This window comes from Melospiza georgiana, chromosome 3, assembly GCF_028018845.1.
Source record: "Melospiza georgiana isolate bMelGeo1 chromosome 3, bMelGeo1.pri, whole genome shotgun sequence".
Classification (NCBI taxonomy): Eukaryota; Metazoa; Chordata; class Aves; order Passeriformes; family Passerellidae; genus Melospiza; species Melospiza georgiana.
Genome location: NC_080432.1, coordinates 66823992 through 66848538, shown reverse-complemented (window position 1 = coordinate 66848538; position 24547 = coordinate 66823992). Strand labels below are relative to the sequence as shown.

Sequence of the window (24547 nt, the reverse complement as noted above, 5' to 3'; positions counted from 1 at the left end):
TGCTTGTCTTAGGCTACATCCAGCTAGAGAATGAAAGCATGACACTAATTACCACTGCACATGGTGAGGGGGAAAAGAGAAAAAACTGTCTGGCAGTGGCCTGCTCCAAAGTGGTTGCAGTGTAATTGACTCCTGCAAGTGTGAAGCCAGGCTCATGGCTGGCTGCTGCCAAAGAAGGGAAATTTCCTTCCTCTCTTGCTCGCCCAACCCTTCCCAAGGCCAGCTCAGCTCAGTGAGCCATGATAAAGCTGAAGGGGAAGGGGTTGCTTACCTGGCAAGTTTTAAGTTGCACCATCTAACAAAGTGGTCTAATAAAGACCACTAATACAAACTAAGGGATGTGTGTCCAGCTGCAAGACTTGTGGGAGGCAGGAACAAGGAGCCTTTGACTTTATTGCAGGCCAGTATGTAGGCTCACTCTGTCACTTTAAACCTCTGTGGTAGTGAAATCCCACACCAGAATTAGAGACTTGGTAAGTCTATAAGATGAATACAGTAACAGAGAACAAGAGGGATGAAAATATCCCATTTCCTCCCTTACTCCTTAGACTACACAAATCTTGAGTTCCATATACCTCAATTTGCAGAAAAAGCTGAAAGTGTATGTAAATAGGAGATGAATAACTAGTCCAGGCTCTGTGAATTATAAACAGTTGAATGTTGTTATTATTGCTCCCCAAATATAATAATTGTTTATGGACCAATTTCTGAACAGCTTACCCAATATATAGGCGTTAGACTCTGTCTAGTCCTTTTTTTGTCTACCTATTTTAATCATAAATGTGTTTTTAAAAGTCTAAAAAAGTCTAAACCTCAGCTATTTTGAGTATATGTTTATGACTTGCTGATTATGTGTCCTTGTGCTTTTCTAAAATCTGATGGGGGAAACCCTGACTTTAGTTATTTTACAACTTTGTTGACAGTTTGTGCTGTAACAGCTATGATATGATTGGGTTTGTGCCAAGTTGGGAAGTTCTGAGTGGAAACTTGTAGCCTTCTGTTTATAAAAGCCTGGGTTTCTGTCTAACACACATGCTCATCTATGGGAGAAGGATTTTCTGTGATTCATAAAAAGTCATAAGCTTTATTTTGAAAGCTGATGTCAATGATGGATGAAATACTGGGAGTCAAACAAAAAAAAAAAAAGTCAGGAATCCCAGGAGAAGACTGAGCCCCAGTATCAGTGGGGAATTCCTCAGCCATGACTGTAGCACAACACGTGGTTACATGTTTCTCTTCCCCTTATGTTCCCTCTCTTCAGTGCCCGATAAATCCATTCCTAGATGCTAGGAAGAAAAATGACCTTTCAAAGCTGTGAGAATTGCCAATTCCATGCATTTCCTCTGTGACAGACAATTTACTCTAATACTTCTGTCCTTATTTCTTATTTATCTCTCAAAATCTGTTGTCGCTATTCTGTAATATGCTGTATGTTAACAAAAATTTCCAAATGGAGAACTGAAGACAGGCAGTAGGGATTTTCTCTCTTCTGTTTTTCAGTGAAAATGATACTAAGCACTACTTTGGTTATGAAGCCAACCTCTTAGTGAAATATGCTATTATTTAATCATTATGTTTAGGATATAAATGGACTGTTTTTATTGGACAATACATGTGTATAAACAGATAAAATTATACACACAGTCCCATGCATATTTCATCTGGGAGATTCCCAAGCCTGCAGCTTACTGAGAGCAAACTGATCCTTTATTTCTCAAGAGCTGCTTTCCAAGTTTCTAGTGATTTGAGTATCTACATAGCTTTGCAGAGAATGTAAGAAAGAGTTTGTAATCTCAGTCCCATTTGGAGTGCACAGGTGCCTGCATCATTAACAAACACAAATGTCTGTGTGTTTGCAAACCTCACCTACAACTCAGCAAATGGATTTGATTTTTCTACAGACAGAAGGGAAAGCTCTGTGAAAACAGTGCATTTAAAAAGACAAAGGGTGTTGTGTCTGGGTTTTTTATTGTGCTCTTCAGTGTGTGGAAAGACATTTCATACATAGTCTTCAAATACCCAGGTAAAAGTAAATTCCATTTAACCTGCAGTATTTCTCATGAGAAAGCATGCTGTCTCTTCTCTCTCCTGCTCTGGTCTCCCTGGAAATTTCAGTAGGAAGCAAGGTTAAAATCTTGCAAACATGTGGGAAAACCCATGCTTGGTACTTCGTAAGGAAGTAATGCCTCTTGATTTTTCAAAATATTAAAAACATGTTTTGCTTCCCAGCAAAACCCTGTAGTGTCTGTTTGGGAAAAGGGAACAATTGTGTTTCTACAATGACTCCTAAACTGAATATCCCATTTATCCTTTTTCACCACTCTTGGTATAGCTGTGTGGTTTTTGTTGTTGTTGTTGTTGTTGTTTTGACAAGTGGTTTTTATTTGGTCCAATTTTTAAGAATTAGGAAGAACAGCATCGAATGCTGAATTGGAAGTTGAAATCCGGGGTTGCCAGGTTTTTTGGGAATGCCTGTGTAGTGACAGCCCCAGCGTGCATGAGCGTGGTGTGTGTGTGTGCATGCGCATTTTTAAATAAAAAGGAAAGCAGAGGTTTGCTCATTTGTTTGCCTATTGTGAAGCTGTCCTGCACCTTTCTACTCCTTTGTACTGGGGTGAAGGCTGCTGAATGGAGGCCTTGTGCCATTTGTTGATTTTAAACCTCACTGTTAATCCACAGGAACCTGCTGGTGTGCGCAGCAGGAGAGCTGTGTGACAAGTGGAAATCTGGGCGGGAGGGAGTGCGGGGGGTCACAGGGGATAATAATCATTCAGCCATCAGCCTTTGTCACCCTTAAGCCTAATTGTTACCCTCTGCTGGTAACCACATTGAAGTGCTGGCCTTTTAAGTGTTTCTTGATTTTACTTGGCACAGGCTTAGGGATAGGGTCATTTATTGCTGGGTTTATATCGTATCAGGTTTGCTGGGGTTTGTTTAATTAGCCCCATTGAATTTTCTGCATCCCTTAAAATAATCTGTGAGAGTCCAAATGGGTGGAAGGGGCTGAATGAAAATGGTACAGTTGTTAACAAATTTCTCTCTGTCAGAAGCTGGGCTAAAACCAGAGACAGAAAGCTTTCCTGCTCTGCCAGCCAGCTGCCTTCTGGAGTCTGTGCATGAGCCGCAGCTGTGGCTGTGGGCACTGGGCAGCCCGGCAGCCCTGCACAGGCAGCAGCAAGGTGTGCTGGGGTGGGGCAGAGGGCAGCTTGCCCCGTCCTTCTGTGCCTTGCAGCTTCTGCCTGCTTCAGGTATGCCACCAAATCCAAAGCCTTAGGGTGGCTGAAGCAAACTGAACTGGTAGTAAGCTAGGGAAGGGGAGAGGAGAGTTAAATCATTTAAAAACAAAGAAAAAGGTGAGATATCTTTTCTAGCAGGAACTGGTTTTTCAACTTTCCCTGCCAGTTATGCATGCTGAAGTCAGTATTGAGCTTTCTGTTGTTTTCCCTAAAGAAGCTGGTGTAGGGGCTGCTATAGAAGCTAAAATGAAGCCTGAATTTAAGGCTTTGCAATGGGCAAGTATCTCTGTGTGTGATATGAGCTTGTGCTGGGGGGTGGAAGATGGGGTGCGGGACAGGAGGTTGCTTCATTGCTTGTCCCACCCATGCATGGGTGGGGGCCATTAACTACGACTACTGATGGTGCTGGGCCATTAGCTACAACTGGTTGGGCCTGTGTAGGGAGGAAAATCCCCAGGTTACTGGTACAAGCTTTGGAGCTATGCTTGATCAAATTCATGTGCCCTCTAACCTTCAAACAAAATGTGTGTCCAGCAGATGCAGTGGCTGTGCTGTGTCCTGATGGTCAGGGTTTGAAATTTGCCAGCCAGTAGTATTGATGGTAAATCCAGGCTTGTTACAGGAGTCTGATTACACAGCATGATTGCAATCCTATTTTCAAGCCCAGTCTTCCACCTGGCTTAGTACTTTATCAAAACGCTTGAGAATAAGTCTTAGAGTAGGATGAATGTTTATGCTTGCTACTGACTATTTTACAGTAAAATGGGGTTGTTTAAGTGGTTTGGTTTAGTGTGTTTTCCCATGTGCCAGTGGTATGATTCTCTGCTGGTTGTTGGCATGCATCTCAGTTCCCTGGTTTTCTTTACAAACAGCACATGTCGTAGAGATACCTGTGTGGACTTGATACTTGTATCAGAAAGGTTTAACAAGTAAAAACTTCAGATCAAAAAAAACCATCAGCACTCAGCTCTTTTATTTTCACCCTTCCATTATGCAGATTTAATTATAATTACTGAGTCAGGTTAATAATTCTTTTAAAACTGTTGTTGCAGGACATGTCTCAGGAAGGCTATGGAACCAGATCTCAACCCCCTATGGCCCCAGGAAAGCCTAACCATGAAGACTTGAATCTAATCCAGCAAGAAAGACCATCGAGCTTACCAGTAAGAAAATAATGTTTGTTTCAGTATTTTAAAATTGAAAGCACTTTACATACCAGTTTATTGCATCTGGGATGAGCAGATGAGAAGTAGTGAAAGAAGAAAGACAAAATAAGGTTGATGAAAAATTGTTTTTAAAAATATGGGAACAGATAGCTTGTATGTGAGTGGACTCGGCTTAGGCTTCTTCTGGTTCAGAACTGCACTATTTATGCACATTCATGTTCGGTGCTTCTGCACATGTGTATTTGCATAGAGGAAATTGATTGATTTTTTAACTTTAGGAATTCCATTCTTGCACAAACCAATCTGGTGAGGAGGAGGCTTTTTTTCTGTGTCCTTTTTCAAATGTTTTCAGTAGATTCTGGTTTAGAATACTGTAACCAAGAGCTGTCTGTTCCAAACCCCGATAATCAGTAATGAGTTTGACATGTTAATTCTGGTAATATCTATTACTACACAAGTGTAGAAGCAAGAATGGCAGCAGTACTTGGGCTAGGTTGATTTTTTATTAGGAAATTATTTTGGACCAATATGTATCAGCTTTTCTGAGCTCTACACATTCCGCTGTGGGGGAAACAGCACAAATGAATATATGTTATGAAGACATTGCAGCTGCTTGCATTTTTGAAGGTCTTGTAGTGGACAAAGTACTTAGCCTTGTCTCTGTGTGCTCCTTGTGGTTTGGGGATTTTCTTGTTTGTTGGTATAAACCAGCATGAATTTAAACCAACTTGAATATGTTCAGCTTAAATGATGAAAACTTTATATAAACTATGTGACCTCTGGCTTGGAATAATGTATCAGAAACATGTAAGATATTTCCCACGGTTCACTGGGTATTTATTCATTTGCAGTTGGCAGAGAGATCTCTCTGAAAAGTTTACTGTATCAAGATATCACATTTATTTGTGAAATCTGGTAGTATGATGTATATATTACCTCTGGCACATGGCACAATTGTAAATCCCTAAAAATAGGGCAATAAACATCTTCATAGCATTTTAAAGTTACATCTTTGGCACCTAGGAGAGTATATGTGCTACAAATTCTTTACATGACATTTGAAACATGCAAGTCTCAGGAAAAGCAATGGAAACTGGTATGAGAAAATATATCCATTTGCTTTGAACCTAGTACTAATTTGACAGTTTTCAGGAGACCTTTTTAAAACAGACTGGTTTGTCTGAACAGTTCTCAAAAATGGATGTTGGCTGTTAGCTTAAAAAATAGTAGCTCCTGTGGACATTGAACTGTTTTGGCAATAACCACCTAGTTTAAAAAGCAGAGATACTAAAAAGGACTTTTTATCTCCCAGTTTTTCATGGACAGCGTTTATTAGAGTAGAGAGAAATAAAGTTATTTATCAGCTAATGTTCTGATAATTTGCCTGTGTTTTTTCTTAAAGAATTGTCCTACTTTTAATCCATGCTCTGTCCTATCTCCAGCATCATGATATTTAAGCAGAGTATTGGGTATTATCTGTGTCCCAGAGTGTTTGGTATATTTAGTAGCTCATAATTATTCTAGGTATGAGTAAGCTGGTTGTATTAACAGTGAATGTTAACCATTTTGGCCACAGAACTGAAACTCTAAGTTGGTCCTGAATGCTGTTACTGAGACTCCTAATTACTGAAAAGCTTTGATGCATAACCTGAGAACACTTCATACACTCAAAAAAACCTGCTGTTTTCATGTGAAGGGGAATATAGGATACTGTAATTCTGTATTTTAGTGTTGGTGTGGGGTTTTTGTTTGTTTTGTTTTTCAAATTTAAAAACAACTTCAACTCTTTGTATGCAGCACCAAGGTTTTTTTTGATGATCCGTACATTAAAAGCTTTAATATAACTCTATTTGGGGTAATGGTTTGAACATGGTGGTTTTTCCCTGAAGCAGGAGAGTTCTTTATTCTGTTTCAGACTGCTTATGAAAACCCTTGATCACTGTTCCTTGTTCAGTATTCCTATTTTGGTATACTCAATATGGCTTCTTAAGCTTGTTTTTGGGTAATGTGGTTCTTTAGGGTAGTAGTCAGTAAGTTGTCTGTACAGTGAAGCTTGAAATTATAGCAGTGGTGTTAGGCTTTTAATAAAATTTAGTTATGTCTTGTTTCATGGTATTCTGGTATTTATACAATTTGCCCGTTATCTTTTTATTTCTTAAGGGCATTGTGTAAAATCACAGCAGCTATATAGCAAGCTTATACAAGTGTCAAAAAACTACAAAAGAGATGTAATACTAAATGGTGAATGGCTTTCTCTGATGTGGCTTTAAAAAAAGAATTTCCCTTTGATGGATTCGAAGAGGAGCTGGCCACTTTCTGCAGCACTGAATGCTGGCTTGTGTCACCCTTTGGGGGAGTTTTTTCAGCAGGTTTGTGTCACAGTAAGCACAGCTAAACAGCTCAATAGTTGTTCCATTTCCTTCACACATTGTATATAAAAGTCCTGGCATGAATGTTCCCATAAAGTTCAAAGCAGACAAATTTGTAATGTGGGTTGGTAACAAATGGCTACAAACAAAATATGGCTTTATTAGCTACTTCTAATGGCCTGTCAGATTCTATACAATGCTTGCTTTCCTTCTCCTAACTGCTCTGATATCTGGAGGGTTTGACCTGTGGGTCTCTGACCATGTGGAGTCACTGAGAGCCCAAATGAAAAGTTGCACAGAATAGTGCTCCAAGCACTTTTGTTGGGGTCACAATTAGAAGGAAATCTCAAGCCTTTGAGAAAACATGGGAGTTAGGTACTCTGTGAAGGAAAGGAAGTCATAAACAGAAACTGTTCCCTATTAGAGTGGAAGAATAAAGGGGGAGAGACCTGAATGAAATTGTCTGGAGAACAACTACTACAAAACATATTTATTAAGACTTAAGGGATAATAGCAAAATACACATTTTTTCTATTGTGAGAAAACTGGAGCAGACTTGCAGGAAAAAGCTTCCAAAGGATGCATCTGCAGATTTGTTGTTGCAGTAAAGGAGCTTGTGTCAGCAGTAGGCTGTGTGTGTATGAAGACTAATCCTTTATTTTGTCTTTAATAAGTGCATTTATAAATGTTCACATTGGATTGTGATTGGATTGTTGCTAGAATAAGAAGCAGAAAACATTAATTAATATAATTTTTAAATTGGCATGAGTATTAAAATAATTTCAGGTAGCTGCTACTGTTTTTACTGTTACTTTGTTTAAATAAGGCCCTTTTTTGCCCAGTGTCAGGTGTGCTTTTTTGAGCTATGAGGTCGAATGGCTCAAGGTTGCCAAGCTTTTAAAAGACAGGTTTCTGCTAAGGCTTTTTTTTTTTTTTTTGCAACATACAGGTAAAAGCTCTGTGGCATTTTGAGCTGTTGTAAGCCAGGGCAGCTGCAGTCCTGCTGAGTGCCCCACCATGTGTTGTCTGTGCCATCCCATGTCCTCCACTGCTGCTCCTGGGACTGGCCAGTGGATTTGACTTGGGGAACTGAATGAAAAATAATCTCCCTCTATTTCTGGTTAGTGTTTGACTGAATCGCTGAGTGACTGCATGGGCATCAGTGACACCTTGGACAAGGAGATGGAAATCAGTAGCTGTGGTGGGAAAGTGGACAGACAGGGGGTCCACAGCAGCTTTGATTTTAGCCATATCCTAAATGACTGTATGATCTTGCTGGAAGGGTTTAAGATGCTGTCATCCTGTCAGCTGAGACATGGTGGCACAGCAGATTCTAGTGGTCACAGTCAGGCCCTGTAGCAGTCACAGAGCCACAGACAGACAGAAGACAGTTCACTTCTTTTTGTAAGGCAAGTTTTCTGCCAGTTCCCATCCCTAAACTGCTTAATGCAAGCCCATGAGTGCAAGTGTGGAGGCATGAGCTTGCATGGATGGAGGCTGTGGACAAGGTGGGGTTGTGGTGGTCCTTACCTGCATCTGTGTGAACTGTAGGGAAATTGTAGCTTTAGTGTTATAACTTAGGTTTATGTTGTGCTTTCTGGAGTTCATACAGTGTTGGAAGGGGAAGATTGTATCTGGAACTGAGGGAATCGCTACTCTGCTAGATCATTCAGAATTCAGAGTTTATGGATTCATTCTGTGACATCAGTTATTCACTGGGTGTTTTCATTGAGGCAAAGCAGTTCCTGTGCAAAACAAAACAGTAGCCAGCAGTGGAGGTAGAATGCCACTTGAATCTCGTGCAGTGCTGTGACCTGACAAAGTTGGTTGTGATTCTGCACATCTATGGTTGTATGAGCTCTAGAGCTCAAAATAATACATACTGTTGCTTGGACAGATAAACTTTTTTAAGATGTCAGTTGTCTTGTTTCATTATGCTTGGTACTGTGCAAAACAGCACATCAGCAATCCCTTCCTGATTTTATTAACTGCTTCACAGTTCTGTTCTACCTCATTTTAATGAGCCTCTGAAAGATGTTTAGAGTGCTGAGTTTTTCTTCTGGTTGACACACCTTTTTTTGTTGTAGAAGTGGGTACTAAATCAGATTTCAGAGGACCTCTGTTGGGAATTAGTAGTGAACTAAATCCAAAGCTAGATACACTTGGCTCATGGAACAGCGTCATTTCAAATGGATCTCAGTAGGTCTAGGCTATGAGGAAAACACATGGGAGGGTTTGGGAATCCAGATTCTCTGTTCCACTTCTAGAGTATGGAGTAGCTTGGAAAGTCATCTCCAGCAACAGCACACCCTGAACAAATGCCTTTAATAGGTGAAGTCTTAATAGACCAGGAAAGCACTTCCCAGCATTACTTGAGCAACTGTGATTGGGAGCAGGAAGTAACTCTTCTTTTCTCAGAGATTAAACTACTAGGATGAGGGACTCTGGTGACATTTATATACAACTTAGTCCAGTAAGCCCTAATCATGATCAGGGTTCTGGGCACAACCATCATGTAAATATTAATTACCACTGTAGCCTTTCTTGTTAGGACAAACCAATATTAAAGGAGAAGAAAGTGCAGTGACCCTCTTTTTTGTAATCTTTGTTAAATTCTTTGCTGGTAAGCAAATACGAAGTTTGATTTGAATTTAAGTACTATTTTAAAAATACAGAGTATTGGTTGTGATTTGAGAAAGAAGAGAAAAAAAATCCTATAAATTGATTTTTTTTTAATTCTTGAGAGGCAAATGCCATTTCCAGCTGATAGATGTGTGTAGTACATGATAGCAAATCTGTCCTGAAGTTGTTCATGTCTCTGCCTGAAAATATCTGTTTGGGAGTATGGTAAACCGTGGAAAAGAAAGAAATGTGAGTATGTAATACTTGTGAATTAAATTCTCCACTGTTTTTACATCAAGAAGGATAAAACTGGTGTGCCTCTTTCCTACTTTTCCTTTCTCTTTTCTGCAACATTGTAAAATAACTGAATGATCTTGTTTTCCTTTGTTTGGGTCAAGAAATTTTAGCTGAAAATTGTTACTCTGTGAAAGAAGATTATTGACTCAACAAGCCTTCAATTTTCAGTGAATAACACTCCCACCCTCTAGCTTCAGGAACATGTGGTGCATGCATTCTATTTTAAAGTACAGACTGTAATTTAAAACTGAGGCAGTTTGATGCCCCACTGAACTTTGTTTAAGCCTGGAATAAAAGGAAAAAAGCTTCAAGTTGCAAAGAAGTGACTAAGCTGTCTCAAAGGTTTTTCTTAGCCATTACATGCAGAGTTGGAAGAAGTTGCTATTTTTTCCAAGTTATTTTAATTTTGGATCAAGTGCAGTTGCTAGGTTGGTGGGGGTTTTTTGGTTTTTTTCCCTTAACATTCTTTGTAAACCTGTAGCTAAAACCAGTTTCACTCAGCACATGTATAGAGAGGTCAAGTATATGTATTTCTGCGTGTTTCTGAGGTGCAAAACATGCTCTGTAGCTGCTGTGTCCAGATTTTGATTGTGGCATCCCATTTATGTCAGTCACAACAGTGGGTCCAAACCAGTGTGAGCCACTGCAGCACCACTGACATGGGTGATTCTGTCAGGCGAGGGAGCTTTGTGTGCCCACAACCTAGCCCACATTTTACATCTGACTTCAGTTAAACCAGGACTTCATGTAGGGTGGTCAAAGTGATTCATTGTCCTAGAGTCAGTTTGTACATTAACTCTCAGTCCCATTTTTGGGAAAAAAGTGTAATTAAAGTAGTGCAGAGCAGCCCTGGACATGTGTTGTCCGTGTAGGGTTAAACTGAAACACTGAAACCAAAATTACAGGTGCTGGAATTAGGTATTCTTAATATTTATAGTGTGAAGAGAAGGACCTGTTGTTATTAATTTGTGTTTAGTGCTTTACAGAATTACTTGATTTTGCCTGACAGATTGATCATTTTATTTAAAAGAATGGTTTCAGGTTGTTATTGAAGTATAAAAAGTAATTTCACTAAGTATTGTAAGAAAGATACTTGACTGTTCATCGCCTTTTCCAGATTCAAAATACTTTGCATTTACAATGTTTACAACATCCCTGTAATAACAAAATGGCTAATTTATGATCCAAGAAAATGCACAAATGCAAAAAGAAATACTTAGTCTGACCTCTACATGAAATTTATGTGGGAAACCTGTTAAGGTATTATAGATCCCAGTAGTGGTTAAGGCTGCAAAAACTTGTAGTTAAATAGGCCAATGTTGTTCTAAGTGGAATAGTAAAGTATTAGTAGCTTTTTTCCTGCAATGTTTTTTGAAGCCATGAGAAGTTGCATCATATACCTCCAAATACTAGAGTAGTATTGATGTTGATTCAGAAATTAAGAAACTAGATTTAATTTGGGGGGGTTGAAGCATTTTACGTTTTACTTCCTTACCACCCCCTGACTTATGCTGATTCCTTCCACAGAGGCTGCTGCCCTTCTAGCTAGGGTGACTGAACTGCACATGTGGTAGCCCCTGAACCACCAAATCTTGCAGCTAGAAATGAGAGCTGAAGGCTCCCAAGGTTACTTTAATATGCACGGCTGTAAACTGTAGTAGCATGGGTGCCTCTGTATGCGTGGCCCAGGAGTACCTGCTGCAGGGGCTGTAACTGCACTGGCTTTTTCATCTGCCTAAATTTCCAAGTCAGTGCTTTTCTGCATATGAGAATCTATCTCTAAAGTGGTAGGGATTTTTTTTTTTTATTTGGGGATCAATTTTTACTGTTTGAACATTTTACATAATATGTGTACATACATGTATTGTATAAAAGGACAGATATCTTATCTGCTTGGTTGTTTGTAAATTTTGAGTTGATAGCATACTATAAATTCCAAAGCTTAATGTATTCACTGGTGCATGTCTTTGTTCATGCCTGTGTGAACATGGGGATTACAACGCAGAAAGTAAGACAAAGGAGTATTACTCACTTGAATACCATTTCAGGAAGTACCTGAGACACTGTAAATGTTTTTTCTTTATTTTTACCACAAGTCTTCCTGTAAGATGGGATTTTTTTTTTCAAGTAACTCCTTTGCTTGTCCAACCGTTGTGAAGTATGACCTCAGCTTCATAACCTTGGTTAAACACAGTAACTCACTCTGACCAACAACATCTGAAGCCTAGCAGTAGATTCTTTTTCTTCCTCCTTCCATTCCTGTTTGCTGGGAACATGTTGGTTTCTGGTGCTGTTGTTGCAGCTTTCATGTTTAGAAAAAACAAAGTTAGCAGTCTTTGATGTGACGCTGCCTCCTGAGTGGTCCTGGTCAGCTGCTGTTTCTGTGTGAGCAGATGTTTGTGCAGTCACGGTCAATAGTGTTAAGATTAGGGCAGGTTTCACAGTGCTTTGTCTGATTGTTTATGGTGTGTCCATAATTGCTGGGGATTCTAGGTGCCATCACAGTGCAAATGGGAAGTGTTTGTAACACACTGTTTGTTTCATAATACTGTGTTCAAATAATGATAAATTCAGTCCGGTACTGTGGGCCATTCACACATTTTAGTAGTGTTCTTTTGTTGTTGGTTGCTTGTTGGGGTTTTTTGAGGTTTGAAACAGGTTTTTAAACATTTGTTAAATATGTTTTCTTTAAACCTAATGTCTTGTACTACTTAAGTCTCCACAACCTTCCTTTCTGTGCTGAGCCATACATCTCAGATTCACTATGAATCTTCTTTTAAAGACAGTGATGTGTGGTGACTTTTTACAGAGTCTGTGCTATATTGTGCTGTATGTGAGAAGTGCTTTTGAAGTGTGTCTCATGTAGATAAGTTTCCATTATCAATTTACCTTTAAAAATACATATACACAGACACACACACACAAAAGCAGAGGGGGCGTCTGCATTTGTCTTTGGAAGGCATTTACATTTTAACCTGCTGCTAAGGCCATGTAGATTATTCTGTGCCATTTCCTACTCAATTCCAAACCCAAGACTTTGTAAAGATGGTCCTGTTTGAATTGGCAGTGTAATTTTGGAGATGAAACATCGTAGAATGTTGAAATTAAGATAAAAAAGCTGATAATCCCAGGAAAGGGCTACTTTCAGTTCCCAGTCTTTAGGCTTTTGATCTCTTTCCTTCCATGCATACAATTGCAGATGACCCTTTTAATCATCTTAACCTTATTGTGCGATTTACTGTGCTAAATATGACTTAGGACCTGAATTTTGAGGCGCATTTGAATAATTGCATTAGGATAGGAAAATATGCCATCCTGGATCATTTGTTTTATATTATAGTTAAATTGCATGAATTCGTATCAGTGTGTGGTGTTGGGTTTGGTGGTTTTGTTCTGGTTTTTTTCCCTGAAGGTGGAGATTCACTTAATGGTTTATCTTCCACCTTCCAATTGAAGTTATCATTTTGGGAAGTAATACAAAGATAAGCGTACATGAGCATTTGTATTTGTGTTTGCATGTAGTAATACATTATGCATCAGTAAGCTTTAGTAAGGTTTGCTGAATATACACTAGTGGACTTAGTGTAGAGGACAAAGCTTGTTTCATGCCATGCAATAAGGTGTAGATTCACATGTATATTTACAGTATCGTAGCTGATGAAATTTCCCAATGCATTTTGCATAAAAGGTAATGAAAGAGGTCTAAACTGTTACTATTTTTGTTTCTTACACTGCAAGTTATTCAGTAACCAGTTGTTGCTTTTGAAAAGTATGGAATTAAAGGATGTGGAAGTGGTCTGAGATTTTTAAACCCAGTTGTTACAATCAAAATAAGATTAAATAGGTAGATAAAATGGTATATGGATTAAGTACAGACATTGACCCTAGTGAACAAATTCATTACGGCGTGGGATAAAACTTAATGCAAACTGTTCTCTTTCAGGTTTAGACTTGAAACTGAAAGCCTTAGCAGTTTTTCATATGATACTCCATGTGAGAGTGGAGATGGAAGAAAAACTCCAGATTATTTCTTTCTTTTATTTTAACTTACAAGTCATGTCAAGATCTTAATAGTATGGCTTAATGAAAGCTTCATAAAAACCTATTTTTTTCCATCTTGTTTGTTGTATCATAATTATCATGCCTACATGAAAGTGGGAGAAAACTCAAAATTCAGTGCAATTTTCAGCACAGCTCTTCAGAATTTATTGAAACAAAGCTGTAAAATCTTAATATCTATGGGTTTTATTGCTGTTGTTTGAGGGGCCTGGCCAAATTAATTTTTTTTTAGTAACATCTCACAGCTTCATTTAGATTCTCCCATAATATATTTTCTGTCAGCCTTCTTTATTTTCGTTTTTTTTGCTTGTACCTTTAAAGAAGATTTACGAAGATTGCATATACCCATCAATGTTTTTAAATGGCTGCTGATTCTTCTTGCGGGGCTTTTTAGACATTTTGCCCCACTGGAAATCACAGTTAACAGCATTTTTGTTCCTTTTCTGAGGTATGATGAAATACAGGGATTTTTTTTGGCTCTGTAAGCTTTGGGCTGCTTCTGGCCAGAGGGTCATTCCAGCGCTGAGACCGCAGCTCGATGTGAGAGGGGCCATTTGGCCTATCTACAGAGTTGTCTTTCTCCTCTGCAAAGAACCAGAGGTTACGTATCAAATCCTGTGAAATGATGAGAAATGCACCCATGCATGTACTTGCATATATTTACACTTCAGCTCTTTAATTTTTGCTGGTTAGAACCAGTGAATTTTAGTGCTTGCTTTTTAATGCTATATTCACAGTAATATAGGTCAGACTGAAGTGTATCCTGTAACTTCTTTACCTTATTTTTGCTAGAAAAACAAACTTTCCCTCCTGTGTGAATTTTGATCACTTGACCTCCATTTCCATGGAGATGTGGTCAGAGGGCAGTAGTCAGCTAGCCATGCCAACTCAAGAGTATCTTCACTTACAGCACACAGTGAAACTCCAGAGTTTAGAAGTAATTAAAGGACTTAGTCTGACACATTTTTTTCTCCACCACCCACATCCATTAAAGATAAAGCTTGGAAACAAAATATGTGATTAGCTATGGTGCAAAGGGTTTTTTAAAAAAATGTTTCTTTAAAAGAAGGTAGAAACAAAAAAATCTTCAACACCTTTATTATTTCTTTTTAAAATTATTACTTTTCCCTGCAATCTTAAACATTCTGTATACCCATCTATATATATTTGAACTTTTTGCATACTCTCAATTTCCATGTGCTTATTTTGAATAACCTGGGCTCAGGTTTGTCAAAAGCTGAATTTTGTATTCTGCAGAACTCAGAAATTCATGATTAAATAAGTGCAGATCAGGCAGCTTGTGCTTCTCCAAGTTCAGTCCGGGGTTACTGGTCCGGGGTCACATGCAGGATCCAGCTCAAGCTTGTGAGCAGTACCTATCTCCAAGCCTTACAGAGTGACAAAAGCCAATAGCAAGTGCTGGCCCCCGCTGTGCCTTGGACTGGGAGAATGTGGATCAGGGACAGGGTGTGGTGGCTTGTGCTGCTGCGCACCCAGTCAGCTCAGAGGCTGACATATCATCCTAGGCTGAGCTGTGTGCATGGGCTGTGTGCTCTGTTTGCTGGCTAACCAGGGCGCTCTCTTTGGGATTTAGTGTTGGACGTGTCTCTGGACGCTCTGGGCTCTCTCTCTGGTGAGATGATGCCTTTCTGGTAAGGGTACAAACCTCACAGTACTTTTGTACTGAGAGGGGAGCAAAGTGTCCCTATTTCTGCAGAACAGGGTTAGATTTCTTTTGGACTAAGCAATAACCAAGTTATGCTTATAATACCATTTTGATTATACATACCTCTCTGTATGCGTTAAAATAAAAAATGCACTTCCAAATTTTGGGTTGTTTAAGGATCTGGCTTTTCTCCATCTCTTCTGTCTCCTCTCCAAGGGGTTTGCAAGGTAACCCAACTTCAGTAAACCGAAAGGGAGTACATTACTTTTATCTTGGTTTCGGGGAATGGCTGTGATGCATGGGGAACATGGCACCTCGGAGGAGAGCTGCATTCCCTCCTGGAGACTCACTCGGTACAGCTGCTTTCAGAAAGTGCATCCGATGGACCCGTGGCTTCCCCAGCAGCACGCTGAACTATTGCTAGGCTACAAGGCCAGCTTTACAGATTGATTTCCAAGTGGACATTTTTGTCACGTTTAATAAGAGCACATTGATGAGACAACAGTGTGTAAGCTGAGTTAATGTCTGTTATTTCTGCGCTACCATTACTTTTTATTGCCATTATCCACACAGTGGTGAAACTTAAGTGAGCTTTTTCCTTCCCGCTGAGGGTTTTCTCCCCAGAACTGATGATCTCACAAGTACCCCCACTCTTTTCACGCAGGATGAAAGAGTGAAAACGACTTTGGTTGTTGCGGTGCTTGGAACGACACCGTAAACCCGAACCCGTGTCGGTGTAGCAGGCTCGGGTCGTGTGTCCTTGGGCCGGGCCGGGCCGGGCGGGCGGGCGGCGTGCAGGGCATTTGTGTAATGGCTGGTGAGGTGGCAGGGAGCTCTCCCCGCTCCCCCTGGCTGCTGCGCGGCTGAAATTACAGCTTTGTCTTTGAAGCCGGGCGCTCTGTTAGCGTCGCCATGGCGACGGGCGGGTAATGGCCTCCGCCGAGCCCAGCCTGGTGTTCAGCGCCGAGCGCGGCCCTGCCAAGGCCCCGCTCGCCGGAGCGTTCACTGAGCCGTCCCCTCTTCGAAAATGTTTAAAAACTGCGCTTTTACATGGCCGGACCAGATTAATAGTCATGGTTTATTTCGTTTTAACTGCGGGGATAAAAGCATTATTCCATTAAATGGGTAGCTTTTTCCCCCCCTCCTTTGGTTTATGCATTATTAACACAAGCTTTCCTGTTTTGCTTGTAACATTTTATAGGCCCTTTCAAACATGTAGACAGATTTGCTCTGCTGCTCTTTTATTTTTCGGGACTTAACCCTTTCTCTCCTTGATCTTGTCTTCAAAAACTTGGAGCCAAGCCTACAGCAGACTTGGTTGCTCCCATTTAATGTGTTCAAAACCAGAAGAAAGCTTTCTTTTTATTATTATTTTAAATTTTTTCCCAACAATTTTGCTTTTTTGAAGCACTCTAAAAAGCAATGCAGATTGGTCTGTTCTTGTAATTTAATTGAAGCAGATGCTGAAGTCAACACACACGAGCCTTGATGCAATTGTGGAGCGTTTGGGTTGAGGAAATATTCTGGGGTTGCCTTTTAATTTGTGTGCCCATCTTCTCTTCTGCCCATAGTGTTTTCACCCCCTACTCTTTACATGTAGCATTTTGTTGGCTGCCCTCAAAAGAGATGCACCTTATGGTGGAAGGACTGGGGAACAAAAAATCCGGAACAGTCCTGAGGACACAGTATTTACGTCTACCACCTTTCTTGTTAATATGGAGCTGGTGAAATACATCTAGACATGTAGAAGTATTGCTATAAACACAAGCTGCAGGCTTTGTTTCACTTTTTCAGTGCTCTAAAATATAGCTTTCATTTTAGTCTCTAGTAGGAGGCATATATCCAAGTGCAGTCAAATGCTGTGGATACAGGGATTCAGTCATCCCCGCCGACACAAATGGTCTCTCTGTTACAAACTTGGAGGGTAACAAGTAAACCTGGAATTCATATTTTCTCCCAACCCCCTCCCTCCCCATTTTTTTTTTAAACTGTGAATTTGTTGTTATGGGGTGCTTACTGGCACCTTGCTTTGTCCATCTGTATCTATCACAGATCCTTCTGTCCTAAAAACTTCCAAGGACATCTCAGGAGAAGGCAAATATTCCTAATTTTTTGTCCTTTTTTACTGATGCCATGTGGCAGTGGTGATGTGAATGGTACCTCCTGTGGGATGGACTTGCAGCTTGTGGACAGTGGATTTTGAAACTCTGAGATTTATTTCACCTACAGAGCTGACTGCAGACTGTGCTCTGGTATCTGAGCAGGGAGGTTGTGTGTGCAGGGCTCCTGCTCTCCCACCACATCCATCTTCAGCATCCATGTAACTCCTGTAGACACCTTTGGTGCATCCAAAGCCCAAGGGACATGTATTTGCTGCCTCAGGGAGTTCCAGGGTGGATGGCAGATGGACAGGCATCCCAGCTCCCTGGCCACCTGAGATCTGCATGAGGCCTGTATCTACTCCTGGCCAGCAGCAGCTGTGGGCTGTGTTGCAGGCCAGCCTGGAGTTGGTGTGTTGTAGTGTTGATGAACATGGCAATAACATACATTTTTAAAAAGTTTTTTCTTTTACGTGTTTTTTAAATTCTGTTTAAATATTTAAAAAAAGAAAAAGAAAAGGCAATGATGGGTAAATTGACTCCAAGTGTGGATATAGTATTGTACAACTGCATATGTTAAATAGGCTGGACTAGAGGCTTACTCTCATCTCCAGGCTTTATGGGTATGATTTTCATCCTTTGAGTTGCATTCCCCTTAAATCTGCAAATTCTGGGAATATTAGACAAAACAGTTTACATTCCATGAATAAGAAATTACTAATTGCTTCTAAAACAGGCGTATCTTTATCTACACAGGGCTTTTCAAAGTTGCTGCTTAATCTTTTTTCTTTTTTAATCACTAAATAAACATGTCTCAGCAGTCACTGGATGTGAAACCAAAACCTGGATGTGGACAAAAAGCAAACACACTACACTAATTTTCATTAGCATATCCTATCTCCTAGAACATTTATTTTTTCATCTCCTTGTAAATTGATTTTTCACGTGCTTGTGACTGATATTTGAACTGTGTGTTTGTAGTAACTGACTTATGTAAAAGCCAGGTCCTGGATCTCCCAACATGAATATATATTATGGAGGTGACCTCATGGGTTCATAGTTAAGGTTGCACTGAGTTTTCACTTAAAACGAGGTTTAAATCCCTTAATTAAACATTAAAACTCACATGAATTCTCAAACATGGACTGTTTCAATAAAGAGGATAAACTTTAATTATTTAGGTACTCAATGTTCTTGTTAGTGCTGTATTTGCAGAATTCAGAACATCTTAAAATTATTCCTTCTGCAGGTTTTTCCAGAGTTCCTGGTATTTTGAGTTTCTCAATTCTTTAAAAAATCTTTTGTGTAGGTCTTTTGTTGCTATAATTGTCATAGCTCTGTTGCCCTCATCAGACTATGACAATTTTCATAAAATAATTTAACTAAAACTAGTTCAGCTTTAACTGTTATAATGCATGATACAAAAGAACATATAGAAGATTAGAAAGCTCTCTACGTTTTATTACTTTTTTGCCATGGGAATCAAAGACTGTATTGGCTTCTTGTAGGTGATATGGAATGAGAAGAAAAGACTGTTTAAAAAAGAGAGCCTGTTTAAAAAAACAACCAACCACATGGAAGAAAAAATCCAAACTTGAACCCCAGTAGCATCTCTTCCATCTGGGTGACTTTTTCCAAGTCATCAATGAAAAACAGCTACAGTAGTCCCAAATGAATTTCAATTTCACTCTACTTTTCCACTTCTCCATATTCTTAGAAGACTCAGTTCTGAATTTCCTAAAGTGGGTTTGATTTCAGTGAACTTAGATTAGGCTGAGTAATTTTGACATCTGTCCTACCCAGTTACCACCCTGTTGCTCTCCTTCAGTGTCCATTTTGAGCCCCTTGGACACAGTCTGCAAGCCTGTTGTACACAGCAGCCCCTGCTCTACCTGTAGTGACCAGAAAATATGGCTCTCCTTGATAAGATTTGTAGTCTTCTGCTGAGCTATAACATCCTTCAGCACAGAAGCCTTGCTGAAAACAATATGTTTTCAAACCATACATAACAAAGATTCATTTAGAAACCAGTGGTTCATAGGCCAGTAGTATCTTTATTCAGAATTCTAAGCCTTCAGCTATTCCTCTGACTAGCTGGAAGTAGAGACAAAAAGGAGGAGGAAAAAAGCTCAACAAATTCCCATTAGCTGATGGCCCACATAATGTTTTTTGTTTAAGTCTTTTTTAGGTCAGGATTTCTGTTTTTCCATCGTTTTCATCTGACTGCTGCTATGGTCTCATATGCCTATTAGTTAAGGTCTCCTGTCCATTAAAAGACAACAGCTGGTACTTCTGAAATGATTTTTGAAAAAAATTCTTGTCCTTTTTAACAGCAGCAGCTAGGGCCTACAAACTTATTTACTGCTTATATGATAAAGCGTTGTTTCAGAGTATGCTAGTTCTTGAATTTTGCAAAGCACAAGCACTATAGCCTGAGATTACAGACCAGTTCCATAAAAATTCAAAAGTAGTTGTTAATTTGAAGAGTTGCTTATGTCTTTAGACATTGGATGAAGAACAAAATTCACAGGAAGTTATTACTGTCACTGACATAAGAGTAGGTTCTCAAGCTCTTTCAGAGTAGGGATTGATATGATGCAAGTGAAAGAGTTTGTTGCACTTGCACACTGCTAGATTCATGTAGAAAAGCATGTGAAAAGAAGCTACTGGGCCTGAAATGTTCTTTTTGTTGGTGATGTTCTTGCATTTCACTGACTCTACTGTGTGTATACTTGATCAGTCTGAAATAAAATGTAATGGAGAGGAATGCATGAGAGCAGCTAGTGGGGAAGTAACATGGAAGTCTAATTTGTATGGGTTGGAATCTTTGGCAATAGGACTGTATCAGTGGTATTCCTATATTTTTGGGAGATTACTAGCCTGTGCAAATTCTTTTCATTCTTTTTGGTGGAGGAAGGGGGATATTAAAAACTCTAGATCGGAGCACAGTATATATGCACTGAGACAGCAAGGGGTTAAAAAGATGTAATTATGCATTCTTCAGTAAGTGTTCTGCAGTCAGCAGTACAGCTAGCTGTGCAGGAAGCAGGGAAAAAAAAAAGATGACAGAGGGAGAATATGGAGAGAAGGTCAGATCCAAGGATTCTGATTCTCTTGGGGTGTTCTTGTGTTTGCTTTTCCTTTGTGACTTACTATACTCTGTCTTGGTAGAAACAGAAGAAAGTGTTATGGCCTGTTAGTTCCTCCTAGTGATAATGTAAACTTAATCCTTATGCTTTATGGTAGTGGTAGAGGTAAATATATGGATTTAGTTTTTGAAGGAGTTCTGACTCAATCCCAGTGCTTGCCATGGTGCTTGTTCCCCAGCTCTTAGTTATTGCCCAATTTATTGCAGCCTGTGAACACAGATCATTTCAACAAATGTCATTTGTCAGAAGTGGTTCACCCATTCTCTTTTAGAGGATTTGAATTTCTAGCAAATCCATCTACTAGAAGTACTTTGGTCTGCACCTTTTCAGGTGGTTTGCATGGATGAATGGAAATTCTGGCACAGTCAGGATTTCAGGCTGACCTTCCTGGTGAAGGTAAGCTTTCATCACTCCTGACTTCAGCTTTTGGGGAGTCAGGGGAAAATGTACCATGCCATATGCAATCATCACGTTCCTCACAGGTGAGACAGGAGTTTGTGGAGTGCTTTGGGACAGTTACAGTAATAAGGGCAGGATAGCTGGGTTGTGCATTACCTCCTTACTTCCACCCTGTGAGTTACCTGAGGTCCGAGTTGCTGAGTTGCTCAGTGTACCAGATCCTTATTTTTTAATTAAATTTCTGTAATTTGCAGTTGGATTTCAAAATAGCAGCAAAGCATTTCTGGAGATGTTTGTGTGTTTGGCAATACTGTAGTCTGAAAGAGGTGTTCGGGGATTTTCCCCCCTTTTTTTCTTTCACATGATGCAGTTTTCATTTTTTTTTTTTCCTTTGGGTACTTTCCTGGTTCAGTTATAGGGAAAAAACTGAAGACAAATAAATGAATGGGATTTATCCCTTCGTCCTTGAAAACAAAACAAAACAAAACACAATTAACACAAACACCTCCAACCCCCAGAGTAGCTCTTCTTTTGGAATAAAGATCCTTAGCCTTGCCATTGACCTTATGGGGACAGGTTCCTCTGTTTCCCCCAAAGAAGGGAGATGTGTGAGTCGGTCAGTTTACATTCTGGTGTAGCATGCCTTGCAATAAGAATCTTTATGTTAAATTAGTTAATTGCACAAGCTGATTGAAAATGCAGCATTAGGAATGGCCTTCCTCTAAGGACAACTGAAATCTTTCCTCTCACCTTTGTAAAACCATTTTAAAGCTATTGAGTAGCTCCTCCTAGAAAAATAGCAGTTAACTCCCATCATGCTTCTTCTCTCTTGCTCTTAACGTTTATTTTTCTCTGTGTCTTTATCATTTTAACACTGCAAAGCTCTAAAAGGATTGCTTCAAGGAGGAGGGGGAGTCTGATAAGTCTATTTCCTAAAGCTTTTGGCCTTTCAAGGTTTCTCTTACAGTAGGTTGAGCTGTGCGGACGACTTGGATTGAGACGACGGGAGTAGCATGCAATACTTTCTGCTTCCGATAGCTCTTTGTTGATCTAAGAGAGAGCACTTAGAGAGTGGTAGGTCATTTATGTGATTATGAAGAGCACTTGGTTCTCTCTTATTCAAGATGGAAAAATAATAGTTTTTGAATAAGAGGTCGCTGTCAAAATGACACTGAATGTGACTTTTCTTCCCTCTTCATTCCCTCCCCCCACTAGAAGAAAAGCTACTCAGGATAGGGCTAGATTTTTCCAACTCTATGTGACTTTTTTCTTTTCTTCTGTTCTTTGTTCATTTTATTTCTCACCATTTCCTCTCTGTGTAATGTTTATACTTCTTGATGATATTTATGGTAACTAGAAATTTAAAAATAAATGTAATGCATGTAAGACTATGTGTTTTTTTCAAGTCTTGTTTTTCCACTTTGCGGAATTAAGCTGCGAATGTGTGATGTGGTATCTGCTTGGGTGACAGATGTCCATTCCTGAATGATGCTGTGTTCCCTTTATGCTTTATTTATGGAGTGATTTGCTTCTAAAATAATCTCTTAATCTTTCTCAAACTACATTTCTGCATGTGCTCTTTTTACATATGCCATCATTTAGGGTAATGGACTAAAAACTGAAATTACTCCTAAAAGCTTTGTTTCTAAAGCTAATAATAGTGATATAATACTGTCATTTTTTGTTTGATAGGTCCTTTCAGAACTAGGTTAAGTGTCTTCTTCAGTTTTGCTCTGGTGGTTTTTTGGTGTGTTTGTTTCCTGTAGCACTGCCATAATGAAATTGTTTTTTAATTTCATTCACTTATCAAATAAAAAGACAACAGTAATATGTCCTTTTTTTTATGTTAGGTTTGCTTTTATACCTCAGAAGAAGAGCTATATCCCAAATTAGAATGTGATTGCTCAGAGTACAGAACATAATAATATATTTTATGAAAATAATTAATAGTTATTACTCTAGGGTTAATTTACTTAAACCAGTGTTGAACATCAGTAAACACTCTAGTTCATCACAAATTTCCTTTTGGTAAATTTTATGAAGCGTGGTTTCAGCTTGAGGGAGGGCTGATGAGTGGAATACATATAATTCCTTACAGCAGGGAAGACTTTTTGAGATTCTCTTATTTGCAGTCTAAAATTAAGTTTGTATAAAGTATGTTAAAATTTTCAGGTGTTTGCCTATTTACACATTGGAAATAACTCAGCTGGTATTTCACAGTTCTGCTTTTTAGAAAAACAAAACTGGTTTGGAGCCAGTTTGGGGAAAGACATCACTGAAATATTATGTTTAAATTCTTGCTGAAATGTTGTGGGGGGGTGAATTATTTTTTATTTTATTTCAATTTTTTATTCTTAAATGTGAGTGCTAACAATGAACAGTGATTTGAATTACACTAAGATATTTCAAAGCTAAGTAGGAGGTGTTGAGAAGTTATATGGTTTATTAGTCAACCATTCAAAAAAATACAGAAAATTGTGAGAAGGCCTGAAATAGCATAGATGCCATTCCTCTTCAATTTCCAGACTGTGGAGACTTCTGAAAGTTGAACTTGGTTTCTCGTAGAAAGTAATCTCGCTTACTTACAGTCCTAGATTTAGAATTTTTTGGACAGTAGTATTTCATTATTTTAAATTATATATGAAAGCACCGGATCCATTGTGAGTACAGATGATGAGTATTGAGAAGTCAGCACTGACAAAAGCTGTAGATCTGGCTCTAAGCTGTACCCTTCCTGAGGGTGCTTGCTGTGCTGCAGCCCCTGAAGTCCACGGTTTTTCTGGAGACCTCTTTGATTCCTCTTAGGAACCTTCTTTTACAGAAACTTGGTGTTGCTCCTTCAGTGGCTGCTCAAGCTGTCCCATGCTGGAGTGGGGCTGGATGAGCATTTTGGTTCATACCAGGCAAAGGTTTCTGAAGCAGCTCTTTGTTGAGCCCTTTACCATTTAATTCACGTTACCCAGCAGGCAAGGAGCGAGCTGGATTCCTTTTGGATGAAACAAAACGGAAAAACGTGCCCCAGGAGCCTGCCTAATGCACTGCAGCTGCTCGTGGGCACTCTGTCCGTGCACAGAGTCCCCAACAGGGTGGGACAGCCTGGTGTCAGGTGCTCAGCACGGAGCTGTCCCGCCTTTGCCTCACCTTCAGTGCAAGGCGCTGCTGGGCCGCGTCTGCTTGTTTTACATAAGGTCTGGATCCAAAGCCTTTGAAGTCTTTGAGTGACTTCCATTGACTTTAATAGGCTTTGTGGCAGGCCCTAATGATTTGGTTGTGATCTGAAAAGGGATGTTCAGAGATTTTTCTGTAATGAGAAAATGTTACCTTTTAAAGAACTGAGTTCAAACGGTCTGATCAGTTCTCAAGTGGAAGTGAGCTTCTTGCCATCTCCTGGAATCCTTTTGTCCCTGTCGAAAAAACCATCAGAAAATTATTGCTCGTTGCTCAGGTAAGGTCCAAGGTTGAAATTAGCAGGGGAATTTTGGGTC

General features: G+C 39.5%; 1 protein-coding gene across 1 annotated transcript in view; it reads left to right on the top strand.

Annotated features, from left to right (window-relative positions):
• The window catches only part of ARID1B (AT-rich interaction domain 1B), a 324972-nt gene that overhangs the window by 95376 nt on the left and 205049 nt on the right, over nucleotides 1-24547 (top strand). The window contains exon 4 of the mRNA XM_058019477.1: nucleotides 4289-4399. Within this exon, the coding sequence (XP_057875460.1) occupies nucleotides 4289-4399 (111 nt within the window). The remainder of the gene's footprint in view (nucleotides 1-4288; nucleotides 4400-24547) is intronic.